Source organism: Sinocyclocheilus anshuiensis, unplaced genomic scaffold (genome assembly GCF_001515605.1).
Source record: "Sinocyclocheilus anshuiensis isolate Anshui unplaced genomic scaffold, SAMN03320099.WGS_v1.1 scaffold1993, whole genome shotgun sequence".
Classification (NCBI taxonomy): Eukaryota; Metazoa; Chordata; class Actinopteri; order Cypriniformes; family Cyprinidae; genus Sinocyclocheilus; species Sinocyclocheilus anshuiensis.
The window spans coordinates 203,104-222,718 of NW_015540847.1; the positions used below are offsets into that span (position 1 = coordinate 203,104).

A 19,615-nucleotide genomic window follows, 5' to 3' on the forward strand; every position below is an offset into this window, starting at 1 on the left:
GATAGAGCCGCTCGATGTAAAGAGGGGCACTGATCCTTACGTGTGAGACACGGATCGAAGCGCAGCGGGGAGAGCGAGTACGCAGGCTCTGTGCCGGCGTGAGATTGCTCAGACCCGGTTGCTTAGTTCACAGGCTTCGCTGTTTCTCTCTCCGAGGCTTGCTGAGAGAGGAGAAACCAGAGAGCGGGGCTGCCTTCAGTGAAAGGCGGTCCGCGAGTGGAGAAGACCGAGACTCATGCTCGAGTGAGCATTCTGTCAAAGTAAGCTCGCAGCTCACTGCCCTTCTGCGTCGGATCCGAGTGCAACGGGGAGAGAGAGCATTCAGGCACAGAGTGGAGAAGAGCGAGACTCATGCTTTCAACAAGAGCATTCGGCAGCCATATCACCCTGTAGCCCAAGACTGGTTGCCCACTGAAGCTAAGCAGGGCTGAGCCTGGTCAGTACCTGGATTTCCCCGCATGAGCCACACTCGCAGTGCGACATTTGCAACAGCGTCGCTAAAATTTGCTCTTTTAGGGCTTACCTGCTAGAAATAAGCTATTTCAGAATCGCCGGATGGCGGCAGGGTAAACGGACCGGAACTGCGGTGGCGCTGAAGCAGCGGAGAAGCAGGTCAGCCGTGCTGAGAGGTCCCGATTCCAGCTACGAAGGCGTGTCAACGGCGAGCGGCTTTGGATCAGTGTAGAGACGTACAGTGTCGCTGAAGGAGAAGAAATCTGAGAATCCTGTGGCGAATGCCCGCTTATATAGCCAGATGCCCCGCCCATTCTGGCGGGCTTTTGCAGGCTTTGGCGGGCTTCGTCGCCATAGGCTCGTGCAGCTCTGCTGCCTAGCCATTGGTTCGTTTTAATACACTGCACGAACCAATGGCCGTGAAGTTTCACTGCGTGAATGAAAAAAGGCTTCAGTTCAGGAGAAAAAAGGCTTTTTCCCATATGCGTCTAGCAAGACACAGTACGAGTGTAGTATCGAAAGGGAACTGTATTTTCTATCCTCTTACTCTAACCCTACACCTAAACCTACCCCTCACACTAAACATTCTCAAAGCATTTCATTCTGTGTGATTTATAAGCTTGTTTCCTCATGGGGACCAAAAAATGCCCCCACAAGGTCAAAATTTACAGATATTACTATACTTGTGGGGACATTTGGTCACCATAAAGTAGTGAATACCAGTACACACACACACAAACTCACATACTGGTTCACCGCTGCTGGTTGAGATTAAACTCAATGTCTTGTTGTTGTTTTCTCATTGTTGAATCCCGTGTTTACCACGGTACCGTGTGGATTGATGTATTTGAAAAGGTTTGATGGTCTCCAGCTGTTAGTGTGTGTGTTATTGTTTTAAAGACGGCAGTGTTGTTGAGTGATTCAGGACTGGTTTGCTGAAGTGGTTGACTAGCAGTTTACTTAGTCTGTTGTGTGAATTAAAGATGGAGGCACGTTTGATTCCATTGAGTTGATGGTGTACTGCACTGAGCTTTTACTATGGTATTGTGCTGGTTTATACCACAGTGCATATGAATGCACAGATTTCTGTGAGCAGGACTGATGATATTCACTCGTGACTGACAAATAATGAATAGTATTTTCCATTTATCTGTTTTCTAATGTGTGTGTGTGTGTGTGTGTGTGTGTGGTTGGGTGTTGGAGGCGTTTGAAGAGCACATTGATGTGTGATCATTAGTATTCTAGCGAGTGAAGCAGCAGGTCTCTGTTTCATTCTGGATCTGCTCAGGTTTTCCAGAATCACTCTTACAGCTGAAAGCAGGACGAGAGCGTGACCTCAGACTCCTGCCAGCTCTCTCTCTCTCTCTCACACACGTGTATGTGTGCATGTGTTTGAGTGAAGCTGAGACTCCGGTCTAGATCTGTATGTATTCAGTGTTTTAGGGCTTCATCTGCATGTTCCCGATGTGAAGATTATTCCAGAAAGTAGGCAGTGTGAGTCCTGCTTTAGGACAGATTCTGCAGCATCGCATTCATACGACAGGAATCCCAGAATGCATTGCGAAAGTGAAAAATAGTTCAATCTAGTGTATACTCCTATGCTACTATACTGATGGACTACTTCAGTAAGATATGTAAATGTTTCTGAAAGAGTCTTCTGCTCCCCACATCTGCATTTATTTAATAATAAAAAAAACAGTAAAAACAGTGAAATATTACATTATTACACAGCTATTTTCTCTGTGAATATCTGTTAAACTGTAATGTATTTCTGTGATGCGCAGCTGAATTTTCAGCATCATTACTCCAGTATAAAGTGTCACATGATCTTCAGAAATCATTAAGAACAGCATTTATTTGAAATAGAAATCTTTTGTAACATTATAAATGCCTTTACTCTCACCTTTGATCAATTGAATGCGTCCTTGATGAATAAAAGTATTAATTTTTTTAATTAAAAAAATAAATAATAACATTAAAATGTTTGAACTTTCTGTCTGTCTGTCTTTTTGTCTTTTCCAACTGTGAATCCTGAAAAATAAAATGTATCATGGTTTCCACAAAAATATTGGGCAGCACAACTGTTTTCAACATTGATAATAATCAGAAATGTTTCTTGAGCTGCAATATTTTACTTTTAAAAACATAATGTGTAGAAACTAGACAGATGATGTAATGTAAACAATAGAGAAGAGCAACTACACAATAATCTATGTACAGATACAATTATGCAAGAGAATGTGAATCACACAGAAGCAGGATATGTTAAAGAAATATATTTATAAATATAAATAGTGTTGGGTATTGCACATTCAATTCAATTCAATTCACGTTTATTTGTATAGCGCTTTTCACGATACAAATGATTGCAAAGTAGCTTCACAGAAAATTTGGTAGTTTATGTTGTTTCAGGGTTGGCATCATCTGAGGTCCTCTGAGGGGTTGGCATCATCTCTTCTCAGGTGTTGTGGATCCAGACTGAAGCTTGTGTAAATCCTAGTTACCTCGGTATGACCATCCTGTGGCAGAAACAGAGAAACAAATAGAGAAAAATTAGTGTAGCTGCTGTTCCAACCAAGCAAAAATGTATAATGTGTTCAAACCAAGCAGAGAATAATAATGTGCATTTGATCAGATATAAATGGAGTAGAAGGTTATGAGATACATTATGTGAATGCTTGGCTAAAGAGATGTGTCTTTAATCTAGCTTTAAACAGAGAGAGAGAGTGTCTGAACCCCTAACGTTATCAGAAGGCTGTTCCAGAGTTTGGGAGCCAAATGTGAAAAAGCTCTACCTCCTTTAGTGGACTTCGCTATCCTAGGTACTACCAAAAGTCCAGAGTTTTGCGACCATAGGGAGCGTGATGGATTGTAGCGTGGTAGAAGACTAGTTAGGTACGCAGGAGCTAACCCATTAAGGGCCTTATAGGCAAGTAATAATATTTTGTAACTGATACGGAATTTAATAGGTAGCCAGTGCAGAGACTGTAAAATTGGGGTAATATGATCATATTTTCTTGACCTGGTAAGGACTCATACAGCCTTGGTCTGACGCAAGAAGCAAGTCATTTGTAATTTTATTTATTGAACAGTGTGGAGAATTTGGGGATATTTTAACATTTTAACATCATCATAGCAATATGCTGGCTTTTTTTGTGCTGAGCACATATTGTTATCTATGTAGAGCACTTCATGCTATCTTATGAATATAATTACTTCAATAATCACTGCTGCAGTAGAACGGATGATATTCTGATCTCAAACACACACACACGTTTGGCTGATCTGAAGTCAGAGGAAGTGTGACGGGAGAGAGTGTGGGCAGCACAGGACGTTAGAGCCACAGATTATGGCATTATGTAAAGTGTGTTTGTGTTTATTTCTGCTGTAGCCGTTAGCGATGTCGTTGTTGTTAGCTGGTGTGAGTCAGATCCATTTGATCAGATTGAGTCTCGTTCTGATCGTCAAATGGACATCTAAATGTCCTGTAAGCTCATCGCTTCTGCTGAGACGCTGATCTTCATCTCACGCTCTGTTAATCAGACAGAGATCACTGTGCACGGAGTTTCATCGATTTCAGCTCATTGTAATGCTGTTCTTTTGTTTGTCAGCAGAGCGTAGCAGTACAAATCACATCCAAATTAAGTTTAACAGTAGCATACAAACTTTTACAGACTGACTTAACTTCTGTTTGATTCGTTCATTCATTCATTTTATTCATTCATTTATTCATTTATCGATTAATTCATTTTAAATTCTATTTATTTATATTTAAATGAAATGTATTTTAATTTATTTAAAATGTTTACATTTTGAAAATTGACTTCTGAGCCGTAGTTCACAGACAATTAGGCAATATCGTGTTCATAATCGCAGATGAATCGCATTCGATTATGAACGTGATATTGCCTAGCTTGTCAGTGATCTACGGCTCTGTATAGTAAATGCCGCTCTATCTGAAAGCAGGTGATGGCGATTTACTACCAATCACAGAACCGGCTTTACTGATGAGATGCGCATGACAATCGCATGCGATTAATTGCACAGCCCTACTGTGTGATTTATTTTTTTTGTTTTATTTAATTAAAGGGATAGTTCACCGAAAATGAAAATTACTCCATGATTTCCTCACCCTCAAGCCATTCTAGGTGTGTATGACTTTCTTCTTTCAGACGAATCCGATCAGAGTTATATAAAAAATTGTCCTGGCTCTTCCAAGCTTTATTATGGCAGTGAATGGCTGTTGAGATTTTGAAGTCCAAAAAGCACATCCATCTATCATAAAAAAGAAGTGAAGATCATTCGTCACTTCTCACCGGAGCTTACACTACACCTGCGTCCTACATCATCTGCTGGACGCCACTCACTCATGAGCACGCGTACGACAGTTAGTGGAAGCTAGAGATTACCATTTATAAAGTTTTAAATATGGATATTTTTCTTACACAAAAGCATTGATTCGCTTCAGAAGGCCTTTATTCTCCCCCCAGAAAGTCATACACACCTAGGATGGCTTGAGGGTGAGGAAATCATGGGGTCTTTTTCATTGTTGGGTGAACTATCCCTTTAATTTTAAATTATATAGAATTTTTCAATTAATATTTATCTTACATTTTAAAGCCTTTGGCTTGTGATTGGTTGATTGATTGATTGATTTGTTTGTGTGTTTATTTTAAATGGTATTTATTTATATTTATTTTAAAATATATTTTATTTCATTTCATTTTTTTGAAAAATGTCGTCTGTGTGATTAATTTATTTTACTTTATCTTGTATGATTATTATTTTTGCTGAAGGTTTCATGTCCATCAGTAACATGTTGTTTTCAGACTCTCTGAACAGATCTCATCGATGTCTGGATAATTTGAAGCATCTTTCTTTATATTGCGTGTTTATTCACTCCGTCCCTCCAGTTTCCTCTTGTTTGAGAATCTTGTTTAATGGATGATAATCTACAGTTTAATGTCTGACTGAGTCGATTCAACAGGAGCAGCAGATGTCTGTCTCAGGCTTGTTTGCTGTGTTTCTGTCAGCTCTCGAATGGATTTCCTGTTATAGTTTTGATCATGGGTGGCGTGTTTGTGTCTCAATGTGTCTGCTGCAGTGATTTCAGTGATTCTCGCCGACGGCAGCCATTACGGATCTGCAGCAGCGCGTTTGTGACGCAGGTGTCGGTAGGTTTTACATGCACGTCTGTAGTTACTGATGCCGATCATCTCAAAATGATTTCTTGATCAGTCAAACATCTCAGTATCAACTCAAGCATTTCTCATTTTATTTTATTTTTTTCTGAGAAAATGTATTTATTTATTTAACAGATGCTGTTATCTAAAGCTACAGCAAAGATGATGTATTGATATATAGCCATTATCATTAACTAAAACCATATAAAGCATTTTCATTACTTTAAATAAAAGAAACTTTAACTGAAATAAAATAAAAAATAAAATAAAATTTGAATTTATTTGATTTCAACTCATTTTAATTTAGTTTAAGTAGTACTAAAATAACAAAACAAAAAAAATTGAAATAATAAAAATATAATAAAAATATATAGACATTAAAAAATAACAAAAGCACATCAATATTACTAAAATGATAACTAAAATTAAAGTGAAAACAGAAGATATAACAGTAAAATCTAATTCAGGATATGAACAGAAATGTCAGTGATGGTTGAATGAGAGAGTACAGACTCATAGACTTATTTGAGCTGGGGTGTGTTTTGTTGATGAAGTGTGATGTGAATGGTGTGTTTGTGTGGTACAGTAGCTCATCTGTGTGTGTGTGTGTGTGTGTGTGTGTGTGTGTGTGTGTGTGTGTGTGTGTGTGTGTGTGTGTGTGTGTGTGTGTGTGTGTGTGTGTGTGTGTGTGTGTGTGTGTGTGTGTGTGTGTGTGTGTGTGTGTGTGTGTGTGTGTCAGACGCTCGTGCCAGTCTTCACAGCCGCTCATTGTGGAGTGTTCACTGAAGAGGACACACTTCACCACGTCTGAGCGTCACACACACTCAACACACACTGCATCATGTATGTGTGTGAGAGAGAGAGAAATCAGTGTGTCTGATGACGAGTCTCTGCTGATGACAGCTCTTTATATAAAGCTGGATATATAGTCCTAAGTATGCATACAAACAGTTCACTCACATAAAACTATACACTATATAGCAAATCCCAACTGTGTGATTAGTTATTGTCCAGCTCTAATCTGCTAATGTGACTATAATGGCAGATGTTAAGATATTATAAACAATACAACCATGATTTTCTGTAAAGCTGCTTTGAAACAGTCTGTATGTGGAAATAGACACAAATGATTGGAGTTAACTAGATTAGATAACTGGATTATCTCAGATATTTGGTTTATGTTTATTGATTTGGCAGATATTTCATCTAAATCAGTGATTTTCTACTGTTTTGACTCTAGGGCCACTGATTTTCCATAACAATATTTGTTTATATATAGTATATGGTTTATCTGATTCATCTGCTCTGACCTAACCCTAAAACTAAAACGACCAAATAAATAAATAAAGAAAGAAAAAAATGAATAAATAAAAAAATAAAGTCAATAAAATAAACTTTAACTTCAAATAAAATATACAAAAATGTTCAGAATGATGATTTCGTAAAGTACTATAATAACTGAAACTAAATAAACTAAAGTTAATAAATAAAAAATAATGTAGACATATAAAAAATATATGTCTGGTTAATTTTCTGAAATGGAACAGCTTTGTTTTCAAAACATTTTATTTATTTGTTTAATTGACAGAAACTAGGAGTGTCCCAGAGATTCAAATAACTAAAATAATTATAATTATTATTAAAAAAATAATACCATTTCAGGATTCCAGAAGTTTTAAGAGCTTTGTATGTTCTTCTTTTCAGTCAATGAATCTGGATGATTTTTCAAGTTGTTCCTGATTTACTGGATCAGCATTAAAGATCAGGATTTTTACAAAAAAATTTAATATTTTAGAGCTTGACATAGCTATAAAAATGTATATTTATAATAAAAATGCCCGTGGCCTTTTAAGATTTGTTAAGTTTTTATGACTTTTCAGGTCTAGAAATCCGTTTTTTCAAGACTGAGAATCCTGGTTCTTCACAAACAAAAAACGGTTAAATTAAAAAAGTGAATTAAAACAACGAATATCTTGGGGTGTTTTTTAGCTGTTTTAGCTTGTTTTTGCTCTGTAAGTTCATACGTTCATCTACTGTGTTTATTGAATCAAAGATTCATCAGCATCAGCTGAGCTGCAGGAACCATCTGGATCTTTATACAGGAGTCTGGGAGGAGAAACACTGTGAATCGAATGAAGAACAGGTGTGATTTATGGTGATGGCAGTGTTTGCTCGTGACCTTTGCCCTTTGTGTGTGTGTTTTACTGTGCGGTCTCTCCTCGAACCTTTTTGCTAATGAAATGTCAGGTTGAGCTCTGAACCTGAGGTGATGTAATGTCAGGTTTTTTACATGCAGCGACCGTGTGGATTCACAGTGATGTAGTGCTCCTGTGTAACGCTGCTTTCTGAGAATCATGTTTGTGTTTGAGTCTCTAGTGCTGAAACATGCAGGAGTATTGATCTGAAGACAAACACCCGCAGGACGCATCGATGTCTTCTGCACATTCTGAATGTTCCCAAAGCATGAAATGAAAATCTCCTCATACTCCCAGAATGTTGTGAGTATGTGGACAGAAGCATCATTCATGGTTGTCTTTTGAGTATGTGATGTGTTATTTACACAGTGCGTATCTGATATTTAACTCGAACAGTCCTGTCTGATGTGTGTTCATCCAGTCTTCAGTCTGTCTGTGACCCAAATCTGCTGCTCTCTGAAAGACACTCAACACAATACAGCTGCTAAACGCCTGAAACACACAGACGAACGGCTCAGGAACTAGGACACGCTGCTGGTTTAGTCAGAAATAACCAGTTAAACTCCATTAACCTTCAATATTTGTCACATACACGAAGACTGAGGTCAGTAAGATTTTTATTGTTTCTTCAAGACGTCTCTTCTGCTCATCAAAGCTGCATTTATTTGATCAAAAATACAGTAAAAATGTGAAATATTGTTACAGTTTAAAATATCTGTTGTGTGTAATGTAAAATGTAATTGATTGCTGTGATGAAAGCTGAATTTTCAGCATCATCACCAATGTTACCCCTAATTTTTTTTTTCTTGCTGAGCAAAACTTTTCTCTATTGGACGGACATTTCGGCCACCTGAGCAAAAATATTCTTTATACCAGACCTGTCCAGCGCACACACAAAAAAGTGTGTAACTTTTAACTTTAATGTGCTGTTTATATTTGATTTGACCCTTGATGTAACTAAATGATGCACATTTTAGTTTACCTGAGAAATATTTTTTACAGTGCTGTGTTACCAAGAAATTCTAAAAAAAAAACAAAAACAAGCATTTAAACTGATAGAATAGAATAGAATAGAATAGAAAACAAACTGAAACATTTAAACAGAGATCTGTAAGCTAAATATTTTCATAAAACGTGAACATTTGAATTCAAACATCCCCATGTAGTAGAGTTTGTACACTACGTCTCGGAGTTTTGTTACTGTTCTGTGCTCATCATCCTCTATTTCCAGCACTTAATCAAGCCGCTCTTCTTTAAAACATGATGTTGTTTTATTTCACATGTTATTGCGTTTGTGTTGGCTCTCGTGTTGAGCTGTTTCATCCGCAACCATTAAAGTTTAGTATTCATGTTTCTTCTGCTTGATTTGACACGAGTGCCTTCATTTACAGTTTTTGCCTATTGTTTGAACACTTTTTGCAAAACTTCGGCTCATTGTGTCAAAACTTTACACACAAGAACAATGAACAATGTCTTCTCCATCATGTATTTCTGTTTTGTTTTGTTGTTTGTTGTCAATGTATATGTCACCATTATGTGTATCTTTTCATTTATAGTGAATGAATGTTGTATTATTGTTGGCTGTCCTTATGTTAGTTTTATGTTACCTGCCTAGGGACTGCAGATGAAAAGTAGTTATTGTTACTAATTCTGGCATATTTACATGGTGTATATTTATACAACAATGTTCATGAATATGCATGGTCCCTATTAAATAAACCAATAAATTAAAAAAAACAAGCACACAAGACACAACACTGGGAAATAAACCATTCACATCTATGTCAAATTGAAACTCTGCTATCAAAACCTAACAATCCTTTGTCAAAATGTCACTCTGATGACAAAATGATACACACTTGCATCATATGAATACACTTTCAGATTAGCAGCAACACACTAGTGTACTTTATATAAAACACTGCAGTCTTTAATTTTCAGTGTTTTTATTCAGTTCATCAGTTAGCATTCTGTGAAGCTCAATGCAACACTTACAGTTTTTGTTCTGTTTTTTTCCAACAAAGGTTTTCACAACATTACCAAGACACGTCTGATCGTGATAATGCCTACTCGATTGATATTGATGAATACTTGCCTATCTGCAAGTATTTCTTCCTGTAGCTGGTGGAGACGGATTGCATTGTTTGCTCTGACCATTTCCACAATGGCAAGTTCCTGCTGTTGGGTGAACAGGCGTTGCTGACCACCCCCAGAAGGTCTTCTAGTCATTCTGTAGAAGTTGAATAGATGTGTTTTCCCAATGGTACCCATGAGATTTCATTTATGAACGAAGTGTCTTATGTATGAAATAGTGTGTAGTGTGCAGGAGCAAGTGTGTTGCAGAATTGCAACTGAAGTGCAAAGCAGCGCTTTTGTTTAAGGTATGGTTACACTGTGTTTAAGGTATAGTAACAAAAGCTTCAAGTTTTGTCACTTTGGTCTAAGCATGTGTCTATAGTGTTCAAGCAATAGGCAAAAACTGTATTTACTCTACATGTACATTCATGCGTTTGACCAAAGAGATTCACGCTGCAGTAAAGCGACACATGTTATCAGTTCATTTCCTGGGAACTGAACCCATGACCTTGTGGTTGCGAGCTACTGTTTGAGCTAGATGAATGCCTTACCCATCATGCATCTGGTTCAGAGGCGTGTGTCCTGATGAGGGCTTTATTAGCGTGAGTGCCGCTCCGCTCGCAGCAGGGTTTCTCCTTCAGACACGTCCCCGAGTTAATCTGATCTCTGCTGATCTCAGATATGCTCCGTCCCGCTCCGTCTGTTTGTTCAGGAGACAAAGAGGATTTGGGACAGTTGGCAGCGCTCATGCTTTTAGAGAGGACGTAAGTGATTCTGAGGCCTCGTGGGACACCCAGACGTGAATGATGAGGCTGCTGAGGGTGTGAGAGACTGATGTACCGCGGTAATACTGTAGTTTACTGAACATGAGTGCCGTGTGAATATGCCGATCACACAGCAGCATGAGGTTTAGACATGTAAAGTTTGTGTGCTTCATGATCATGTGAATCACGTACTACAGATCTTAAAAGAGTGTGTCTATGTGTGCATGTGTATGTGTATACAATTTAAAATCCATGAAGTATATTTGTGTTATAGTTATACATATTTTTGAAAAACTGTTCTTGCAGTTAATATAATATGAATAAAAAAAGGCCACTTAAGTGACTAAAAGAGACTGTTTCTTAAGGACTTTTAGAAAGTGCACATTGTAATGTCAAATACATTTTTTTTTTATTTAAAGCACATTTTAAATCATGATGTTTTAATAATCTTTGTCATGTTTTAAAGAAGTACACTTATGTTGACTAACATACTAAAGCACATTTAAAGTACTTTGTCATTTAACTGTAGTGTGGTATTTGATATTACATTTCAGATGAATTATTTATTAAATATGTTGAACTGCAGCTTTATCGTTACAAGTTTCCACCTGCTTCAACTTAAAAACTTGCTGCCTTTAGTTTTTGAGTGTAATCAAACTGACCGTACAAGTCATTTAAACCTAAATTATATTAAACTTACTTTGAATCTTGTATAACCTAAAAATATTAGTTTCCATGATTCATTTATCATATCATGTACAGTGTATATTTAAATACAGACAGACAGGTTTCAATAGAAATGACATTAAAGTATATTGCAAAAACTATAATAGAATTAATTATGAAATTACATATAAAGATGTGCTACTTAAGTGGGTCAACATTTTAAATGCAATTAGTTGAACTTTACAGTATTATTCATTTTCATTTAATTGTAAATAACATGCAATTAAGTGTCCGAAAAACATTACATTCGATACATCCACAATTAAATGTTAATTAAAAGCATATTGTTTTTGTAATAAGCACTCTTTGTAGTAAAAGTATGCTCTTTTCACAAAGCTGAATCTGTTAATAGTTTCTGAGTGTGATATGTTTCAGTCTGCAGCTCTGTGTTCGTCCTTCAGGAGGTCATGTGACCCCTCAGATGGCCAGTCACATTACAGCACACGTTTACAGCATCAGCATCAATGATATGAATACAAAGTAAATGGATACGAATCATGAAGTATATCATGTGTTATAATGTACAGATCATCTGAATCAGTGCGCAGTGACCCGCTCGTGACCCCGTGACCCCTGTGTGTACAGTAGCGTCTGTTTGTGTCCGTCAGAATCACGTCTGTCTGAGAGGAGCATGAATGCGTCTGTTGTGTGACGGTGACGGGATCTTCTGGATGTAGAAGTCATTGTCTGGACTCGTGTGTGTGTGTGTGTGTGTGTGTGTGTGTGTGTGTGTGTGTGTTTGCGTGTATCCCTCAGCTCAGCGTTTCTCATTGATGCGCTGGTTCCTGGAGGACCGCGTCTCTGCTGTTCAATGCTGTTATTATTGCAACACATTGTTGCAGCTGAAATTGGTTGGTTATGAATACAAAGCACTTTAAGACGCTGAGTCAACACGCTAACAGCACACAAGGTCAGGCCCGTTCTGCTAGAGAAACCACCAGATTAGTGTTCAACTTCATGATTAATAATGTTTACACTACCACTTAAAAATTTTTATTTTTTAAAGAAATCAATACTTTTATTCATCAAGGACGCATTCAATTGATCAAAAGGGGCAGTAAATACATTTATAATGTTACAAAAGATTTCTATTTAAATAAATGCTGTTCTTTTGAACTTTCTGTTCATCTGTGAATCCTGAAAAATTTAATGTATCAGTTTCCACAAAAATATTGTGCAGCACAACTGTTTTCAACATTGATAACAATCAGAAATGTTTCTTGAGCAGCAAATCAGCATATTAGAATGATTTCTGAAGATCATGTGACACTGAAGACTGGAGTAATGATGCTGAAAATACACATCACAGAAATAAATTACAGTTTAACAGATATTCACACAGAAAACAGCTGTTTTAAACTCTAATAATGTTTCACTGTTTTTACTGTATTTTTGATCAAATAAAAGCAGCCGTGGTGAGCAGAAGAGACTCTCTCAGAAACATTAAAACACCCCAAACGTTTGAACAGTTGTGTGTGTGTGTGTGTGTGTGTGTGTGTGTGTACACAAGTTACAAGTTGTATATATACTGTATATAAGTTATTTTAAATGTATAATTACAAATATTTTGTGTGTGTGTGTGTGTGTGTGTGGTTTTAAAGGGACAGTTCACCCATAATGAATCATTTATTCTCCATCACGTCATTCCAAACCTGCACGACTTTTTTCTTCTGTGAAAAGCAAAAAAGATATTTTGAGAAATGTCTCTTTTTTTTTGTCCATACAGTGAAAATCAATGAGGCCCAGTGTGTGTGTGTGTGTGTATGTGTGTGTGTGTGTGTCATCTGTCTCTAATGGACTCCAGCAGGAAGCAGAAACAATCACCTGTAATGTGGAAAGATGTGAGGATTGCAGACGCAGAGCCAGAGCGAGTGTTACTGTGATGATGGACGTGTGTTTGTGCAGCAGCGCCGTTTGACGTCATTTACTGATATTACACGGCAACATCAACTAAACACAGTGTACTGTGGTATTCTCTGAGGAGCCATGTAAATACCACAGCTTCATGTTTCAGTGCATTGATTCTGGTCAGCAGTGGATGTGTGTTATAACACTGAGTCTGAGCGCAGAGTGAGACCTGCTGGAGATCTAGAGGAGACACACGTCAAACATCTGGAGTCTCTGCCTTCATTTGAGATCTTACAGAGACTCGTGTGTGACTCTCTGCTCTTCTCCTTTATCATTTCCATTCATTCAGCTCGTGTGTGTGTGTGTGTGTGTGTGTGTCACTGTGAGGAGATTTGAATATTAAATAGCTGATTATCATGGTCATGTGACTGTGTGTCGTCTGCTGCTGAAATGGGCAGTGAAACACAGTTCTGTAATGACAACTCTCGAAGGGATTGGCATGGTAATGTACATGACAATGTTAATGTATTTGGTCTTGGTGGAATAGATCTGCTATGCTGCTGCTGCAGCAGAGCAAGTACTGAGACTTGCTACTGCCAATACAACCACAACATGCTGCTGTGAGCATGTAAGAAATACTGCTGCTGCAAATATATATGAATAACCCCCATATAGCATACATGAATCACCTTGTAGCAGATCTATACAGGTGGAGCTGGGGAAGGTGGAGGGTTTCTGCGCCATCTAGAGTTTCATGCCAGAACTCTGTATATATATGTGTGAGTGTATGTGTGTGTGTGTGTGTCTGTGTGTGTGTGTGTGTTAGGGCTGAACGATTAATTGCATTTGCGAAAATATCGCAATATGAAAAAAAGCGTTTTTTCAATTGCAGAGGCTGCGATTACACTCGGTCACGTGACACGCGAGAGTAAAGAGGTGTGTTCGACTTGAAGATCGATCGGTGTATAACATCAAAGTACGGCGAGAGACATGCATTATATTGTGTTTTTCTGAGTCACAGATCGGATTATTTTTTCGGATAAGCAAGAAAAAAAAAATATTTAAAGCACAATGACAATGCCGTGAAGCGTTTTTGACATAGGCTAATTTTATGAGTACATATACGCAACTCGGTATTTCCGCGCTGTCTGAAACACATCTCTATGCTTGTGCGCGCTTTGATTGTGTGCGAGAACAGCACGTGAGTAACAAATTGAGCTCTCTTTCGTTTCTTCTTCTTGTGGTTTAAAATTGCTTGTACATGCAAATTGGCAAATTAAACTGCGAATCACGTGCGTGCCGAACGGTAGGGTCTCATCCGTACGGATTACGGATCAACTGCGATCCGTTTAACTCCTAATATGTGACAGATCAGAGCAATCTATAATTTACTTTTACTTAAATTGTCGAATTGCTACTCCATATCAGTCGCATACAAAGAAAATACAGAATAATTACAACAATCATTAACATAAATAACGTGCCGAACAGTATAGGGTCTCGTCTGTACATATCATGGATCAACTGCGATCCGTTTAACCCCTAATATGTGACAGATCAGAGTAATCTAAGTAATCATTTACTTATTTAACATGAAATCGTCAAATTGCTACTCCATATCAACATACAACGAAAATACTGAATAATAAGAACAATCATTAACACGCAATAAATAACAGTAATATCTATACACATTTTTCCCAGAACGTTCTTGCGACCCGGTAACATTCTTCCACGGCCCGGTAGTGGGTCGCGACCCGGTGGTTGGGGACCTCTGCCTTAGCGGACAGCATGAAACCCACAAAAAATAAATAAATAACAGAGACATACATTTTTCATAATGTAGTGAAATGATTTGGTAGTCTGAGGTGGAATGGAGATTCGGGGGAGGGGGGGAGTTTTTTTTTTTTTTGGGTTTAAGGGGGGGGCACGCCCGAAGTTCAACATATCAATCAATATACTGTGATTGTAGATGTTAAATAAAAATATCATTCATATCAATTCATGCATCACCTAATTTCGTAACATATAGGCCTGGCCTACAGAAAAGAACATTTATGTTTAATCTATGTAATATTGTGTTGGTCATACTGTACAATGATTTATAGCTTGTCTTTGTTGAATAAAACAGAACATAAAGAGCTTTAAAAAATAATTGCATAGGGAGTATGCAAATATGGAAACGAAGATGTTTTGTCTATCCTTTGATTGTTGAATGTTATAAATATTTTATGGACTTGTGAATGTATGTTAGCTATGTGTACCTGTCATCTTGCAAACTGACTTCCCAAGGTATTTGGATTCCGTTTTTAGATCTCAGTTTGAGCTTGTGGAGATTCGGTCGTCTCACATGAGAAGTGTTGCTAGGAGACCGATCACATCCCACCTGTGTGTGTGTGTGTGTGTGTGTGTGTGTGTGTGAGTGTGTCTGTGTCTGTGTGATTTAACCGGCTGATGTTGATCCTGACAGCACAAAAGCTCCGTTCACCAAGGCTGCATTTATTTGATCCCAAAAAAATTGTACAGTGATATTGTGAAATATTATTAGAGTTTAAAACAGCTGTTTTCTCTGTGAATCTCTGTTAAACTGTAATTTATTTCTGTGATCTGCAGCTGTATTTTCAGCATCATTACTCCAGTCTTCAGTGTCACATGATCTTCAGAAATCATTCTAATATGCTGATCTGCTGCTCAAGAAACATTTCTGATTAATATCAATGTTGAAAACAGTTGTGCTGCACAATATTTTTGTGGAAACCGTGAGACATTTTATTTTTCAGGATTCACAGATGAATAGAAAGTTCAGAAGAACAGCATTTATTTGAAATAGAAATCTACTGTAACATTATAAATGTCTTTACTGCTACTTTTGACCAATTTAATGCATCCTTGAGCAATAAAATTAATAAAATTATTTCTATTATATTGCGGTTTCCACAAAATGTTAAAAACATTAATAAATCTTAATTATGCTTTTGACCAGTAATGTACAGGATGTAGTTTACTGATTTCAATTAGTCTAAACTGGATCTTTGTTCATGAGAATCTGCAGCTGCTGTTTCCGTTTCAGGATGATTCTGATATCTGTGGTTTTGAATGTATGTTTGTGTGATTGTGTTCCTCAGGGAATGTCTGAAGATCTCCTGTAGTTCATGATCGCCACGGCCGTCCAGCCCAGAGCCATGAGCCACACGTCCTGCTGCGTCCTGCTGAGCGTCTCGCTCGCGCTCTCCTGCCGCCGTGAGTATCGGCGACCTCCATCAGTCCATCAGTCACGATCACAGCCAGACCGTATCTGAGCAAACTTCAGCTTCAGTCACTGTGATCACAAACACAAGATTAAACGATTATTGTGCCACTTCTGATTTACAGTGATTCTTTATTTGATTTATTTTTAGTTGTTTTTCAGTTGAATTATATTTAAAGTTCAATGAAATCCACTGTTAAAATTTCTAAAAGTTTTTTTTAAAGGGGTGGTTCATTGCAATTTCACTTTTTTAACGTTAGTTAGTGTCTAATGTTGCTGTTTGAGCATAAACAATATCTGCAAAGTTATGAAGCTGAAAGTTCAATGCAAACGGAGATTTGCATTGAATCTTTTAAAATTCTGGCAGTTTAATGCCTACAAAAACGGCTCATAGGGACTACAACAAGTTACTTCCTGGGTTCGTGACATCACAAACCCAGATAAACCCCGCCCTCGGGAAAAGGCAGCAAAGGGGGCGGGGCCATGCTGCGCTGCTTTAGAGAAGAGGAAGAGAAAACTAGAGGTGCACGTAAAAATCTATTCATATATGAATCGTGATTCTGTCTTCTAACGATTCTAATGGATTCACAAGTTTCAAAATCAGTGTTCTGAAGCAGCGGTTCTCTCCTCGCGTCGCCCTGCTCTGCACACACTCTGCATCTCTCTCTCGCGCTCTCTCTCTCTCTCTCTCATTCAGCTCAGCTCCAACAATGAACTGTTACAATTATACACTTATTTTCACATATCTATGAGAAGCGTTAAACATGGACGCGCGTACAGTTGCCGTACTGTACTAAAGTTTTAATCAGGATAAAACCGTATATTAAAAGCTAACATAAGCAGTAGCATTAGGTAAATTATGTGAAAAATTATGCGTTTTTTAAAAAAACTAAGCATTAACACATAAAAAGTCAGTGCATAATTATGTTAAAAATTCTGATTTACAATGCTTCTTTATCTTGTTTATTTAACTTTTTTTGTTTTTCATTTGATTTCCTACTATTTCAGTTGAAATAAAAAAAGTTTTTTTTTTTAAGTTCAATATAGTTCAATATATACTTTCGCTTCCAGAGTCGTGTTATAATCGTGTTAAATAATTCTCGTTGATTTACAATATTTTTTATTTAATTTTTTTATAAATTGTTTTCAGTTGAATTATTTTTTATAAATCCACTGTAAAAAAATTCTTATTTCATTTTTTTAAAGTTCAATAAATGCACAGTATTTCCAAATACAAAATCATGTTTAATAACATTGTTAAATGTTTTTAAAAAATGTAAAAGTTCAGTAAATGCATATTTCCTAAGTATCATGATGATAATATTAATATATTTGTGATAATCCAGCATAATATCTCTAATCTGAACACTTCAGTCACTCTTAAAGATCTCTGCATGTCATTCTTCATACAGAAAGATGCTCAAACTCACTTGATGTTTTTGCAGTGATGTTCTCATTCGACTCGTATCGTAAAATCAATCAGGCAGAAATAAAGAGATGCATTCAATCGTTATGGGATGTTTTGGGGTTTAAAATGAATCAGGACTCAGAAACTCATCAAGCATCTACAGATGATGTGTTTTTTGTGATTCTCTTTCAGTCTGGTCAGTGTGTGCTGATTTCCCAGCAGTCTTTGGAGGTGAGTACAGCACAGATACAGTCTCAGCTGTTGGTTTACAATGCGATTTAATTAGGTTTATTTCAGTTCAGATCATCCCAAAATATGAAACCACATTACATTTTAAGTTTAGACAAACATCTAGATGGAAACCTGGTTAGGACACACTGAGACATTACGACAGTACAAGCTGCTGAAGGACTGTCTTCATACACAATTACATAATAATTATACACAATTTTACGTATTAACTGAAAACATGTAGGCTGAAGCCGTTTTATGGGGGCCTTATGGAATCGTTTTTATTTTTTTCCCAAATTCCTTTTATTTTATTTTTAGTTTTAATTTTCTGGATATTTTTTTCTTCCATTTGAATTTTTCTGGATTCCTTTTTAATGATTTAATTGAAATTGTAATAATTCAAAAAGGCATGTCTAATTAATTAAAATCCTACAATTCAATTTTTGTAGGGCCCTGTGAAATCAGTTTTATTTGGGGTTTTCCATTTATACATTTCTGGATTTCGTTTTAATGTTTTAATTAAATTATACTCGTTAAAAAGCATGTCTAATTACTTACACTATTATTACACTAATAATTTATTAATTTTGTTTTACAATAAAAGCGACATATGAAATGTTTTATTCTTTCAGAATTTCTGCATTGTCCATTTTAATTTGTCTGAATTATTTTACATAAGCATAATAAGCATCGCATAGTGTCACTAAATTTAATTAACAGTTAATTGAGACCTTTATACATAACTGAAAATGACACCGTTCATAAATGAATGTAATTGTTTGAAGTATTTGATGATTTAGAGTGCTGTATTTGTTCATCACCTCCAGTAAAGTGTGTGTGTTTGGTGCGAATCTGCAGTGTTCAGTGAAGATCACAGGCGTTACAGTGATTCAGGGCTCTAATAAAGACACGGGTTGAAGAGCAGGGCATTGTGGGAGATCAGAAGATTAACTGTCTCTGACGGCCCCCACCCGTTCTCCATCAAAGCCTCGGGAGCCCGTTTGCTGATTCCTGGAGAGACTTTGATCTCTGCGTGACTGCATGCAGTTCACAAACCTTACAGAGCTGCAGCACGTCAATCACCCACAATGCCTCAGCCACGCACGCCCCCTCACTTCAGGAAACACAGATGAGTTCACTATCAGATGAGCTCATTCTCACAATCATCATGAAATCAGAACTGAATTCAGCAGCTGCTGTTAGAAATATTATTTATTCCAGCACCAGTCTGTGATGTTTTCAGATTACTGGATTATTTATTGGCGTCAGATTTTTAGTGACGTTTACCCCGGTAACATACTTTGCTTGTCTGGTGAAGTCAAGCGGCGATGGTTGCTAGGGTGTGACAGGTCAGTGATTCTCTGCTCACACACACGTGAAATATTTACTCAAGAGGCTGTGTTTGACTGGACACCAGTGGCGGCTCGTGGGTTTTAAAATAGAGGAGGCACACTAATTGTATTGGTCTGGGATCCCTGCCGATT

The 19,615-nt window shown here is 37.3% G+C and overlaps 1 protein-coding gene across 3 annotated transcripts in view; it reads left to right on the forward strand.

Annotated features, from left to right (window-relative positions):
• Positions 1-19,615, forward strand: part of cntn1a (contactin 1a) — an 88,625-nt gene that overhangs the window by 23,284 nt on the left and 45,726 nt on the right. Inside the window, exons 1-3 of one of the 3 annotated variants that reach the window (XM_016485000.1) lie at positions 10,648-10,728; positions 16,371-16,485; positions 18,093-18,131. In XM_016485000.1, coding sequence (XP_016340486.1) covers positions 16,398-16,485; positions 18,093-18,131 — 127 coding nt within the window. In that variant the 5' untranslated portion in view covers positions 10,648-10,728; positions 16,371-16,397. Of the gene's footprint in view, positions 1-10,647; positions 10,729-11,853; positions 11,878-16,370; positions 16,486-18,092; positions 18,132-19,615 lie in introns of those variants that run through there. The other 2 variants (XM_016485002.1, XM_016485001.1) reach the window with 2 other exon arrangements.